We start from the raw sequence: 14,309 nt of genomic DNA, 5'->3' as shown, positions 1-14,309 counted from the left end.
GCAAACTAATAATATTTTAATAAATAATGTTAGTGTTGCATTCTGAGAAATTTTAACTCGATTCTTAATTGGAGGCCCAAAGTGCTTTCTGTCCAGAATTCCCTCACATGAAGATGTGAAGTCAGATGGGTATTTGCCTTAAAATAGCCAATGGTATGAAATTAGATGGATTCATACATAACGGGTTTGGTTTTTTTTGTTGCAGGACATCAGGCATGAAGCCAGTGATTTTCCATGTAAAGTGGCCAAACATCCCAGAAACAAAAATAGAAATAGGTACAGAGATGTCAGCCCCTGTAAGTACACTTTCTTTTCCATTGTTTGTAAGACTATTGACTTCTAATGACTTATCCCAGCTAAATGTTCATTATAAGGACAAGATTCTGTTAGGTGGATAAGCACCCAGGACAACTCTTTGTTATTATATTTATTTATTTGTGACACTGGTGTCACAGGATGCTTTTATATCCTTAGAGTTATACAAGAGCAGCGCGCAGCAGAGTCTGTATGTGTGAGCAGAAGTCTGAAGAAGGAAACTTGCTTTACCTTTGAGTTCTTCTGCTAGAGAAGACTGGTGGCTGAAGTAGCATTTCTGAGGTTGCAGGGGTGGTTCCTGTGCAGCTCTCAGCCAGCAGAGCCTCCTGCCAGGCAGCACAGGTGGCAGCAGTGCCTCTCTGGGAGCAGGGTGGCACAGAACTCTGCCAGAGACAGAGCTGAGCTCCTTGGAGCGGAGCAGGAGCTCAGGTGATGCTCCCAGGCCACAGCTGGGTTGTTGAAATGGCAGTGTCCCCTGTGCTGGGGAAATGCCTCTCTGACACGGGTCCTGTGCAAACACAGCTCCTGCTGCCATCCCAGGGACAGGGACAGTCCCAGTGCCACCTGCCCACAGCTGGCATCCAGGGCCTTGGGCTGCAGTCACTGCATGGATCCAGAAATAATATTTAATGTGTCTGACACGGCAGGGAGCTCCCAGGAGGTCCCTGAGCTGCCTCCTTCTCTGCTCAGGACAGTGCCAGTCCTGGGCCACGTGTCCCTCAGGGCGCAGCACTCCCTGAGCTCAACAGTCCTGTCCCAGGCCAGATGCCCAGCTGTGGTCCCAGGGCAGATGCCCAGCTGCTGTGCCAGGGCAGATGCCCAGCTGTGGTCCCAGGGCAGATGCCCAGCTGTGATCCCAGGGCAGATGCCCCGCTGCTGTGCCAGGGCAGATGCCCAGCTGTGATCCCAGGGCAGATGCCCAGCTGCTGTGCCAGGGCAGATGCCCAGCTGCTGTGCCAGGGCAGATGAGTGCTGCTCTGGGCCACAGAGCTTCTGCCTTGGTGCTTAAAGCTCCTGAAGCCTTTGGGCAGTTAACCAGAACAGTAATGCTTGACTGTAATTGCTTTACTAAGCAGTTCTAATGTTTGAGGTTGTGAGTAACAAATTCCTTCTTGCCTTTAGATAATCCTGTTGCCAGTCTGTTTGCTTTCTTGCAAAATGTGGGAACCCTTGTGTGTATTGAGTTTTTTTAGTTGGTGGTTTCATTTCTTTAGTCCCAAGTTGAGCAAGTAACTAACAAAAGAGCAAATAATTTACATTTGCTGTATTTCTTGAATTTTGATCATTTTTTTTCTGTACGTGAAAGGGTGGTCAGGTTGGGAACAGTAGCTAAATACCTATAAGAATAAAAGGTCTCTGTCCTGTTTGCCCAATATATGTTTAGACAAACCTTGAACAAGCTGTATTTGAATGTTTAAGCTGAAAAGATAAGCAGTTGTGTAATTAGATTTATTTAAAACCAGCAACTTGATAAGTGAATGGATAGGTCAGTGTGATCTGGTTTGCAGATTGCAGTGGGGATGGTTTCAGATGCCAGGGCCTCCCCCTTGCAGTGTGTTCCTGGGAGTGGAGTGGGAGCTGTGCTCCCTGGCACTGCCCTGCTGGGCTGAGCCCTGCACTGCCCAGCTCAGCTGCTTGACCCCCCCTGCTGATGGGGATGTGCCTGCACTGTGTTCCATTCTCATTAACCTCTGTTTTCTAATTGTGCTGCAGTTGATCACAGTCGAATTAAGCTCAACCAAGGTGACAATGACTATATCAATGCTAGTTTGATAAAAATGGAAGAGGCCCAAAGGAGCTACATCCTTACCCAGGTAATTGCTGGCAGTGCATAACAAAAACATTATGGTGGCTGGAGTTGTTTTTAATGGATTTTCTGTTTGTTTTCTTTATTGTAAAGCTACTTAAGTGCATACAAACATCTGTGTGTGTATAAAAGTCACTGCTTTTCCCTGAATCTGTCAATTCCCCACCTATCTGTAGAACAAATTAAAAGTACCCACATGCCCTGTTGTCTTATTCTGAGAGCCAGCAACTGTGCCAGGCTTCTTGTTTGTGCTAAATGTTCAGTTCCCTGGAGACTGTCCTGATCTCTAATCTTGGCTCTTTTTTTACCCCTTCCTCCCACGCTTTAGATAAAGGTAGACTGGGATTAATATTTTCAAGTGACAGCTCTTCCTTCCTGTTTCTAAAGAACAGAGATAAATCTTCTCAGGAAGAAACGGGCAGAGCAGTGTGCGATGTGAAAATGGTCCTTTGAGCACAGCTGCCATTGCCCTGCCTCAGCATGGGGGTGGATCACAGGGGTGGGCTCTGTGGGGAATAGTCAGATGTGCAGCTGACTGATGCTGGTTACTGTCCTGACCCACATTTAATGGCTTCATTTAAATCCAGCCATTCTTTCTGAGGACCTGCTGTTCTGTTTGAGCCCAGGAGTGGATCAAACCCACGCTTCAGAGCAATAGCTTCAGAGTAGCAAATAGCAAAGGAACATAGCAGAAGTAGGAAGTTTCAAGGAAATCTGCTTTGGGAATAGATAGCCTTTAAAAGGAATCACTATTTCATTCAGTCCCAAGGCAAATCTGTGAAGATTGTGGAAAAGCATATAATTTGTTACTGATTTTGCATCCTTTCAGTCTTCTGGATGTTTCAGTCAAGTAATTTTCAAGTACCATGAATAAGGATGAGGGATTGCAGAGTAGTTTGACACAGATGTTATTTTTGCTTTTAGTCAGTGGGGTTTATTTCCCCATGACCTTTGTATATCTTTCCTAAGAAAATGCAGCACTTTTCACTCCCAGTTCTGTTCTCACAATGAGACCGTGTCTCTCTTCCTCTTATGTATGGGAGGAAAAGATTAACCTTGTTTTCATGGGTAAATTCATAATATGGAACTTAAAGCTGTCTCACTGCATTTTTTTACAGTTTTAAATGAGAAGTTGCTTGTTACTTGTTTAAATCTACTGCCTTGTGCAGGGACTGTTACTGGGGAAGAATGCCCTGACATTTACAGAAAATAATGCTTATTTCTGGCGATTCTGTCTCTGCAGGGACCTTTGCCAAATACTTGTGGTCACTTTTGGGAGATGGTTTGGGAACAGAAAAGCCGTGGTGTTGTCATGTTGAACAGAGTGATGGAAAAGGGATCCGTAAGTACTCACCCAGTTCTAGCTGTGTGTTCATCACATTTATGGTTTTCTGTAATAAAAAACCCTAGTAAAACCAATCCAAAGAATGGGATGGGATGACTGCAAGTAGTTTTGTCTAAGGAATTGTACCTGGAATTGAATACTTGGTGAACTGATCCTACTGCAGTCAGAAAATCGCTGGGTTTGTAATTGTGGGGCCTAATTTCTTGTGAATTTGGCTAAAATAAAACAAAACACACCATGACTGCACACGAATGGAAGTCTCTGCTGCTCACCAGGGGCTCTGGAGCTGTTCTCAGTGTGCACAGACTGCGCCTCTCAGGGCTCTGCAGTGTGAAGTGGCTTTGCAGCAGAGAGAGAAGCTCTGGGGCTCCCGGTCTCCATCACACACTGAGCTCTGATCGTGTGTGCCCCCCGAGGCTCACTGTCCCCTCCAGTGTCACTGGTGTACACAACAAAGGATAATCATGTGTAAAGACATTTTGGAGGAGGGCAGTGAGGGTGTTGGGTATCCACCAGTGATAACTGGGTGGTACATGCTTTTGCATCATCAGGAAAACATTCCCAATAATCAGGAAAATTCTTGGGCAATGAGCTGTGTTTTAATAAACTGCAGTCTGGATTTTTCAGCGTTTTGCTGGGTTTTGTACTACAAGTGAAATCTAATCTTCAAAAGAGATGCGGTAACCAAATTTTTCAATAGTTTCTTCCTTTCCAACCATTCCTGGGCGGGCGGCAGCCAGGGCTTGAGCAGGGCAGGGATGGCTCTGCCCAGAGAGATGGATGGGCTGGAGGCACTCCCTCTCTACACTGCTCTAGTTTTGAACAAAACAAATTACTGTGATCCCTTAGGCAGTGCTTACACTCCTCAGCAAACAGCAGTGGGAGACTTAGAGTAGAGCACGACAAAATATTGTTTGCAGACACATTTGTGGAGAAATTAGACACAAAGGCAATTGCTATAACTTTTACAAATCCAGACAAAAAGTGCAGAGAATTATAACTGCATTCTATACCCTGATAAACAAGGGGATGTATTTTTAAAATAAATTAGAATTAGTTTGAGCAAAACCACTCTCAGTCTGCCTATGAAGAAAATGCTGCAGGGGTTTTCTGTTTATTAAAATGCTGTCTGAAATCACCTTAGTCTTGAGTCTGCTCTTGGTTTAGCATCGTTCTGCCACTTTTGGTTTGGCCACATTGTTCGCCCTTTAACAAAAGAGGCCTGAGCCATGTGCAGAGCCTGGGAGAGGGGAGGGTCAGGGGGTGACCCTGATCCCAGGGCAGAGGAAGAGCTCAGGGGCAGCAGGAGGGGCCAGTTCTCCCAGGCACAGGATCCCACATTTCAGTGTCAGGAGCTTGGGTGCAGACTTTCTTTTTCGTGCTGCTGCTGAGTATTTTAGTTCCAGGTTTTTCCTGCACACTTGAAAATGTGCTGCTTTCCCATTTGGTTGGCTCATTAAAGTCACTGGCATGCAGCAGTCTCTGCAGAGCTCATCTCTCTGGGAAACCTTAATTAGAAAATTGCAATTCAGTCAGGAGTGGGTAATGACATTTATGTGTCTCCTGCTTGGTTTTAGGTAAAGTGTGCGCAGTACTGGCCACGGAAGGAAGAGAAAGAAATGTTTTTTGAAGATACAAACTTGAAACTAACCTTGATATCTGAAGATATCAAATCCTACTACACAGTACGACAGCTGGAATTGGAAAACCTGACCGTGAGTACCGGGTCTCATGCAGTCCTTGTTCTCCTTGGGGTGAGACTCATCTCCTCACCAACAAGGGCTGGAAATTGGTGGTCATGAATTGTCCTGGGTTTGATGATCCTGCATGAGGTGTTGTGGAAATGGAGCTCTTGGGTATTTATGAGACGTTCCTGGGGACCCTCCAGGCAGTTCCATGTCTCAGCCATACCCAGAGTGACACAAGCTTTTGAACTGTACTGAAATAACTAAACTTGAAACAAGTAAATTCCCTTTGCTCCCAGTGGGACCCTTCACAACAAGAGACCATTCCTTGTAATGAGTTTCTTGGCTGTGCAGCTATAAAAGCTCCCTCACACCGGTGAAACTTTGGAATTCAGTCAGCTGTTCCCAGTCCTGACTGGTGTACCCAGACTAAGAGTTCCCAACCTGTTTCTGCAGACCCAGGAAACTCGAGAGATTCTGCACTTTCACTACACCACCTGGCCCGACTTCGGGGTGCCGGAGTCGCCGGCATCGTTCCTGAATTTCCTGTTCAAGGTGCGGGAGTCGGGCTCGCTGAGCCCCGGGCACGGCCCGGTCGTGGTGCACTGCAGCGCGGGCATCGGCAGGTCGGGCACCTTCTGCCTGGTGGACACCTGTCTGCTGCTGGTAAGGGTGCTCTGCAGGGCCTCTGCTCTGCTCTGCTCTGCTCTGCTCTGCTCTGCTCTGCTCTGCTCTGCTCTGCTCGCTGCACAGGGCAGCCCGGGGGGCTGCAGAGGGGCAGGGGCTGGGGAGGGTTCCTGTCATCTGCCTTTGCTTTACTCTGCATTCCAAGGCAGGTCTGGTTCCTAAGTGGCCATTCTGAGTCTGGGGGAGGGAGGTCTCCAGTTTTCAGGGTGATTCACAAAGACAGGCTTTGCCTTCAGGGAAAGCAGCATATCTGAGGCCCAGTGTTTTCCCCTCAGTGTTTTTGGACACCCAGTAATGAGCTGCTGATAGCAGTTGTGTGTGAGTTTGTTCATTCTGTAGTGTGGAGGGTGCTATGAAGGCCCTACCAGAAAATGAGTCACTAGTGAACCTCCTCAGAGCAGAAAACATGTTTCACATTTCTATCTGCAGATGGACAAACGGAAAGATCCTTCTTCCGTGGACGTCAAGCAGGTTCTCCTGGAGATGAGGAAGTACAGGATGGGGCTCATCCAGACTGCAGACCAGCTCCGCTTCTCCTACCTAGCTGTTATTGAAGGGGCAAAATTCATCATGGGAGATGCTTCCGTGCAAGTGAGTGCTCCTGGCAGCTCCAGAGAACTGCAGCAAGTGGGTGGGAGGAACAGGATGGGAAGAAGCTTCAAATTTGGTGCTTGCTTCAGCTTCAGAACATGCTTATATTATGGGGTTTTTAGGTACACTGCTTTACAATCTGTCACGACCTATAGTGCTGTATTTTATTTGTTTCCAAAAGTACCTGTTTTGTAGCAAGTGCCTCCAGTGCTTTCCTGCACAGTGACTGGGGTGGAGCTGCTGCATCAGCCTCCCCTGGAATTTCAGACAGTACAAGTTTTCTAATATGCCTGAAGTTTAAGTGTCATGATTAAATTCATCAGGGTTTTTTATGGTAAGCAGAACTCTAGCAAAATAGATTTTATTTTGTGCTTGAGTTTTTAGAAGCAGATTGGAATTTCTTGCTTTTATGGCAAATATGTTTTGTGTAGTGGATGTAGCTTGGACTTGGAGTTCTTGTGTCTGGTTTTTCTTTCTTTTTTTGCAATGCAAATGAAGAGCCACTGTAAGAGTTAATTAAAAGGTAGAATATAAAGATTCTGCCATGGTAAAGTTTAAAGTTAGAGCAGCTTGAAAGAGAAAAGCTTAACAGAGTTTGTCCTTCCCTGAAGGAGCAGTGGAAAGAGCTGTCCAACGAAGACCTGGAGCCACCCCCTGAGCACACCCCCCCGCCTCCCAGGCCCCCGAAGAGAACCTCAGAGATGCACAACGGGAGGATGCACGAGCACCCAGAGCTCCTGGGCAAGCCCCAGGCAGTGGAGGAGGAGATCAGGAGCTCGCTCAGCAGCGTGGAGGAGGCAGCTCCAGACAGCAGGGCCCGCTCGGCTGCGGCCCCCAGCACAGACAGGTAAAGCACCCATTGCCTGCCCCCTGACAGCTGGGCTCTGTGCACAGAGGGAGGGACAGGGAGTGCCAGAGGGGAGGAGATGTTCACTTCCACCTTGAGATGCTCTTTGACGGTTAGGGCTGAGCGAGCAGCCACATTCTGTCCCTTCCTGGCTTTCTGGGCAGGTGCTCGAGTTTAGAACTTTGGTGTTCCCCTGACCCGGCTGTGGGTGTGAGCTGGGTTCCTTCACTGCCTGTCTTGGTGCAGATTTGTGATAAGCAGTGAAAGCAGGTGGTGGTTAAAGCTTCTTCTTTAAAGGGCACAGAATCCTCCCAAGCTCTCCCTAAACCTCTGCTGAGCAGCCAGATGTCTCCTAACTGGAGACCGGCTGTGCTTTGGTGGCTGCTGCAGCTCCAAGAGCTTTCCAGCTTTGTGGTGTTCCCTGTCCTTGGAGCACCTGCATGGCTTCTCTCCTCCATGGCCAGTCCAGCATGGAATATTCATTCCCACCCAGCCCTGAACGTCCCTCCCTCTGTCCTCAGCACTAGTCACGACACTGAAGCCCGGAGGAGACCGGTTGGGGACAACGCGCGGCTCTCGGCCCGCAAGGAGGAGTCCGTGAAGGAGAACTCGGAGGAGGAGGATGAGAGCGTGGTGGCCACTTGGAAGCCCTTCCTAGTGAACATCTGCATGTTCACGTTCCTGACGGCAGGAGCTTACCTCTGCTACAGGGTGTGTTTCCACTGAGCAGCGGCAGGAGCGCCGCTCGCGGCTCGCCGCGCTCGGCTCTGCTGAGCCCCTCCAGGCAGGGCAGCCTTGGCTCAGAGCAGGTAGATTTAGGGGAAAGGCCAGAACTTTGGGTAGGGCTTCATGAGAGAATTGATGCACTAGGGTTTTATCCAGCCCTGTGGTCCCAAGAACATAATATTGTAATCTCAGGGCCTTGAAATATTCAGGAGTAAGCAGAGAAAATGCCAAATAGTCTGTTTTCCTTTTTTGTTTTCTTTTTTTTTTTTAACTAAATAATAGAATTACAACACATTGTTGTTTTTAGCCTTTTTTAAAAAGCCAGTTCATTTTCTTTTGTTTCAGAAAAACTAGGCACAAGTGAAACTTGCTTGTACTCTCCAAGTGTTGTAACCAAATACATGACTTACATTGACAAGTTCCCAAAAAAAGAAAAAGAAACCCACATACCTGAAGAATGTAAACTTTTGGAAGGGGAGGTGTGTTTGTGGTTGGTTTTTGGCTTGTTTTTTGTCTTTTTTTAAATTTGCTTCATCTTTAAAGACTGAGTTGTGGGCAGTGCCTGTGGTATTGATATATTTAATCTTGGCATAACTGTTCTTAAAGAGCTGATTGTTTTACTTGTGTTGATAGAACCAGGCTTCTGCATTTGCTCAGGGTATCCCAACACGTCCAGCTCTTTGATTTTTTTTTTTCTTTTTTTTTTTCTTTACTAAGTGTATCTCCTCATTGACTTTTGTTGCACTCTACTTGCACATATGCCTCTTTACATTGCACCATCCTTTCTAAAGCTGTTTTTACTTTTATATTCTGGGTTGGGAGAGGTCGAGGGGAGGGAGAGAAACAGGAAAGGGAAATTCAACCAAACCATGTCCACCAGCAGTGGGGCCATGCCCATGGCCCGTGGAAGGACCAGTCCTTAAACCTCAGCATTTGGAATGTAAAATGCAGTTTCACTCTGCAGCTGCTCCCTCAGGCCCAGCGTGGCTCTGAGCAGGGAGGCACTGGGGAGAGCCAGAGCAGCCCCTGCTGGGGCAGCGTCCCTTGGCCAGGAGCAGGCCAGCAGAGCCGAGCTGGGCTCCGAGCAGCCCCTTGGCTGAGATGGCAGTGCTGGTGTGTCCTGCTTTGCTGCAAGCAGGGAGCCCAGTCCTGGCTCTGGCAGCCACAGCTCAGCCCCCTGGGCTCCCACAGCAGCCGGGGCTCAGGGGCTGAGTGCTGCTAGGGGAGGGCTGCGTGTGTGGGGAGGACTGGCACTGGAGGCAGCGTTGCACCAAGCAGCCAGTGCTGTTCCTCGGGGTAATACCAAATTATTAATAGTTTCAACAGTAATAGCAAAGAGTTCTTTGCTTGTGTCATGGTGCAGAGGACAGGAGCAAAGTCACTCCTGGGAGCTGTAGTGATTGAGCTGCCCCTTGACAGCTGCTCTGCAGCAGTGTTACTGATTTGTTTTATTTCTAAAGTCTTTCTAGCTCTATAGCACTTAACCACCCTCAGTGCAGCCCTCGCTGTGGAGGAGCCCAGGGGAGCCCCTCCGCTCCGTATTTATTTTTGCCAAGCTGGCTGTAGGTGTAGCTCTTCTTCAGTGGGTGAGTAGGTGAGGGGGCGGGTGGGGGTGGGAGTTACTCTATTCTGTGTTTTGTTAAGCTTGCATCAAGGGCTTTTCAAGAGTACAATAATAAATCCTCAGGTAGTACTGGGACTCAATCCTTTACCTGTGAGACTGTTGGTCACACCAGTACTTGAAAGGAGGAATGTTGTAATCAGTCAATATTTAGTTATATTATTGGAAACAGGAAAAATGAGTATAGAAAAATGGTAATATATAATGGCTCATCTGTGTATTTAAGATACATTCTGTGATTGCTTTGTCCCCACCGTTCTCTGCAGCGTGGGCAGGCCCCTGCCCTGAGGCACCATTTGTACCCCTTTGTATTCAAGTGCATGTGAAGTCTGCGGTGTCCCGATGAAACACCACCTGCTTGAAAGGTGACAGAACTTATATTCCTGCTTCCTGATGTGCCCAAATGATATTTGCATGACCTGATCCTTAGTGGCTGTGGTTCAGAGGGTGTTGCTGAGTGTCTCTGTTCAGCACTGGACCGTTGGTGTTTATCAGAGCCCGTGTACTCGCCTAATCCTTGGCATGACTTCCCGTGGGATCCCGTGTGCTCCGTGTGCCCGGTGGTAGCATGTTCCTTTCAGCTGAGTGAGTGTAGTACAGACATTCCAGAGAGCTCAGGCAGCCCTTCCACACCTCCCCTGGCCCTGGGACACCTGGGGAGAGAAACAAACCCGCCTCACCTCCGGCCGCCTTCCCAAGAGGGAATATTTTAAATGCTGGGTATGGCAGGAAAAGAAAGGCTCCTTCCTTTGAACACAGAGTTATTCAATTGAAATGATTCTACCCAAAGTTCCTGCAGATGACAGAAGAGCTTTGAGCATCCTCTTGGTGCCTGCTTCTTTCCTGTGTTCCAGGCCCAGCTCTGACCCTGTCTGGGACACAGTGAGTGTGCCTAGAGCCCAGGGAGGTGTGGGCAGGGCTGGCCATGCTGAGCTGTGCCCATTTTGTTTGCTGTCCTGTACTGTCTGTGGTAGTTGGGGGGTGTATATACCGTAGCACAGTGGGGTGTTGGGTAACCTGTTCTTGGAAATGGACAAACATCCATGTTAGACTCGTTAGAAAGTTAGTGAGCTGCTCTGCTATCTGCCTTAAGCAAATATTTACTCATCAGGTCTTTCTTTTTTACAGATTGCCATAGAATAAACTTTTATAAAAAAAATGTAAAAACTCAACAAAAAAGCTGAATGTTTTGGTATAATACAGTTTCAGGTATCTTGTCTTTTGTGTAAGCCGCTGCTGGGCCTCCCAGGTTAGAGTACAACTGTACAGTTTTTCAATCTCCCATACAAGTTTTCAGTTCTCATTTTAGTTGTAACAATAAAACTCTTTTTTTAAGTAACTCACTTGAATGTGTTATTGCTTCAGGGCTGGATCCATGGGCTCCTGTCTGACCCACGTGCACAGGAGGGCTGGGGGGGGTAAGGTTGTAGAGTAAAGGGATTTAAAAGTTGCTGTAAGAACTTCCTGGAGGTAGAGCTCCAGTGAAAGATTAGAGATCCCCATCCCTCCCTGCCACCTCGATTTCTCTCTTCTGGTCTTTCACGTTGAACAGTTAAAGTTTAAGGGTAAGAAGTGCAGGAACTCAAGCACCCTGGTTGGTTTGTGCAGGAGCTGATGCTGCACATCCTGGAGTTTGAATCCCAGTACTTACCTTTGGTTTATATTTTTAGGGAAACCTACAACTGGAGGGAGAGTTCACCAAAGTGGAGCAGGACAGGGCAGATCAGGGCCCTGGCCCTTGGGCATTTAGTGCCTCTTACCTGTCCCCAGGGCTGCACAGCAGTAGAAAACACTCCCAGGAACTTGTCTCAAGTGGTTTATTAGAACTTTAGAAAACAGTATGAAATCCAACAAATAAATACCAAATAGAAAAGTTTTATGTGTATATATATATATATATAAATATGTACACACAATCCCAACCCCCTTTCAAGTATTGCACCTGAAGCCAGGCTGCTCCCCATGGGCACCCTGCCAGCCAGGGCCGGGGGATGAGGAGGAGAAGTCTTGGTCTGTGACTGAATGCAGAGTTTTAAAGGAACAAACCTGTCCCTCCCTCAGTCAGAGCTGCACATGGCAGGTGCCCTGCAGTGAGCACACACAGCTCTTCCAGAGCCTGCCTGGCCCTGCTGGCCCTGGCCTGAGCTGCAGCAAGTGCACAGGGACTCAGGAGTGCCAGCTTCTCCTTCTGCAGCTAAATGGCCCCAGCAAAGGAAACCAGCAAGCAGTGGTGCTGGATTTGTGCTACTGACAGGGCAGCTGGTCTGGGACAGTGAGCATTTCTCTCCTTGGAGAATGCCAAATCAATAAGTCACTTCCTGGGAAAACAGATCCTATTGGACAGAGTTGGAGCAGGGGCAGCTAATTCCTGCAAGATGGAGATTTGAACTCCAGTTAAGACCTGGATCCACATTCTGAGAGATCCCAGTTTTCAACTGTCCAGCACTCGGCATTTCATCATGCGCTGAGAGACAGAGAAAAGACATTGCAGGCTGCATCATGGAGATGACAAACTGTCCCCTTTAGAAATAGGAGATGGCAGGGACAAGACAGAACAGAAGGAAACCAGACAAAACCAAACCCTCAGGTACTCGTGGGGCTGTGAGGACAGCAGGATCCAGCTCTCCCATTCCACCACTAAAACACTGTGATTTCAATCTCGGCCTCCTGAGCAGTTTCTCTCAGCTCACAGCAGATCCTGTCCATCTTCTCAAAGGCTTGTCGGCCCCGTTCCCCTGGGGAGAGAAAACAGCCCCTGCTGAGGGACAGGCAGGGCACCCCAGGAACCCTCTGGGGACACTCCTGCCAGCCTTGCTTGGAAGGAAGGAAGGACTCAAGGGTGACAAACACATCCCTCAGGGAATAGTTCTCCAAAACCTGCTGGAAGCCACCATGGAAAATCAGGCCTCCTGCAATGATTTCCATGAGTAACAGTTTGGGGTGTCACAGCTGGAAAACCTGCCTCACGTGGGCCTGAGTGTTCTGTGGGGCAGGGCTGGAGATGCCAGAACTGAGCCTGGCTCAAAGTGGGCTCTGGAAGAGCAGAACATGGAAGTCAGTGTCTCTGCATGACCTGGCCATGCTCTGGCAGCATTCCAGCTGTTGAGCCCCCAGGAAAAGCACAAATGCAGGGCAGGAGAAGGTGGGGAGCACTGACATTTTACCAGGTCCCCTCCATGTCAATCATTTGTCACTTGGATTTCAGTGAAGTAACAGGTAATGAACCAGCATCAAACTGTCAGTCCTTATCTACAACCTTCTCAAAAAGTTCAGTGGTTCCTAAAGCACTTAATCCTTCAGGATCTCCTTGGTCTGGTTCTATAAATTTCATCAGGGGCCCTTGGCTGTTATGTGTGATGTAAAGTTTATCTTCATGGTATGAAACAGCTGTTCATGAAATATTTCTGTTGTCGTGGATGTGTTCAGGCTGTACTTGAGGCCCCTCCTGGTCCTGCACTGTTTCACATCCCTCTTTCAGACCATTTTAAAGCTGTACAAAAAGCCTTACCAAAGGACAGTGTGGTTTCCCTGGCTGCATTCCTGACTTCCTCTGTTTCAGACTGGCACAGGTGGGCAACCTGCTCAATGCTCTCCACAGCCTGTTGGAAAAAAGAAGAATTTGCCTAAGCAGCTTTCCAGCAGTTTGGTGGACGTTTGCTACAAAGCAAACACAGATACAAACTCCCATCTCCTGTCACATCCAAATCCCACCAGGACCTTTCTCTTTCCCCAGCATACTGGGTTGCAGTTACATTTCCTGATATGATCTCATCTCTGTTCCCTTCTCTCCTGTTTCAGGGCATCAGAAAGTGTAAAAGTTCCAGGGTACAGGTCATGGTGGTGGGACCATTAAATCAGTACCAGCCAACAAGGGCTGAAAGGGTTAATCCCAGCTGGTGCTTTGCAGATCGACCCCGATTTGCTGTTGTGCCAGTACCTGTTTGCAGACACTGGTTCCCTGCTTGTGTGCAAACCTATTACAGCTTGGGGCTCTTGGGAAGGTTTAAATCTGTGCTGTTTCTTATAATAGCAATGCAAATATTACTTTTATTTTCTGTAGTGAGCTTTTGTTTAAAATACCCCCTGATTTAACTTCAGGTTTCTGCAGCTAAATGCTTAGAACTGACTGATACAGAAATGTTGCTGGTTTATGCTCGTGCTGGATGTCCCCAGTGGGACACTGCCCTTCAGCACGGAGCATCACTGACATCTCTCATTCCCCGTGCTGTGCCTGGCAGGCCAGGCGCTCCCGCAGCCCTGGCAATGGTGGCATTCCCAGCCTGGAGCCGTGGCAGGCTGCAGTAACCCCTGCCCAGCACGCTGATCCCGGCCCTGGGGCAGGGCCCGAGCGCTCACCCTGAGGTTCTTCAGAGCCAGACACGCAGCCTGCTGCAGCCTCGTGTCACAGCCGGATAGAGCGTCCGTGTAAAACAGCACAGCCTGGGGCACAACACAGCAAATAAAACACAAAGTCAAATGAATACCCGACCCAGGTGACAGGAGCGGGGTTACCCGTGAAATGAACCAAGGTAGGCACTGGAGCACCGCTGCCTTAGCGGCTCGGTCCCGGCGAGAACACGGCCGGGAAAGCGGTGCCGCCCCAAAGTCTTCACTGTGCCCCAATCCCCGCTGTCCCCGCGGTGTCCCCGCGGTGTCCCCGCACTCACCCGGGCCCGGAGGCTGCC

At 48.5% G+C, this 14,309-nt stretch overlaps 2 protein-coding genes across 2 annotated transcripts in view; one reads left to right on the top strand and one right to left on the bottom strand.

Moving 5' to 3' along the window:
• Positions 1-205: 205 nt before the first annotated feature.
• On the top strand, positions 206-10,963 carry PTPN1 (protein tyrosine phosphatase non-receptor type 1). Its single transcript, XM_005423642.2, has 8 exons — positions 206-296; positions 2,029-2,129; positions 3,366-3,464; positions 5,045-5,182; positions 5,609-5,818; positions 6,269-6,430; positions 7,042-7,277; positions 7,799-10,963. The coding sequence occupies exons 2-8, from the start codon at positions 2,094-2,096 to the stop codon at positions 8,001-8,003; spliced, it is 1,086 nt and encodes a 361-aa protein (XP_005423699.1). The 5' UTR covers positions 206-296; positions 2,029-2,093; the 3' UTR covers positions 8,004-10,963.
• A 464-nt stretch (positions 10,964-11,427) lies between these two features.
• RIPOR3 (RIPOR family member 3) overlaps positions 11,428-14,309 on the bottom strand; it is a 42,457-nt gene continuing 39,575 nt past the window's right edge. Inside the window, exons 20-22 of the mRNA XM_031059109.1 lie at positions 13,981-14,171; positions 13,133-13,223; positions 11,428-12,359 (exon numbers count right to left, since the gene is read on the bottom strand). Of these exons, the coding sequence (XP_030914969.1) occupies positions 12,262-12,359; positions 13,133-13,223; positions 13,981-14,171 (380 nt within the window). The 3' untranslated portion in view covers positions 11,428-12,261. The remainder of the gene's footprint in view (positions 12,360-13,132; positions 13,224-13,980; positions 14,172-14,309) is intronic.

Source organism: Geospiza fortis, unplaced genomic scaffold (genome assembly GCF_000277835.1).
Source record: "Geospiza fortis unplaced genomic scaffold, GeoFor_1.0 scaffold361, whole genome shotgun sequence".
NCBI lineage: Eukaryota > Metazoa > Chordata > Aves > Passeriformes > Thraupidae > Geospiza > Geospiza fortis.
The sequence above is the reverse complement of the archived record's forward strand: the minus strand, read 5'-3'. Positions and strand labels throughout refer to the sequence as shown.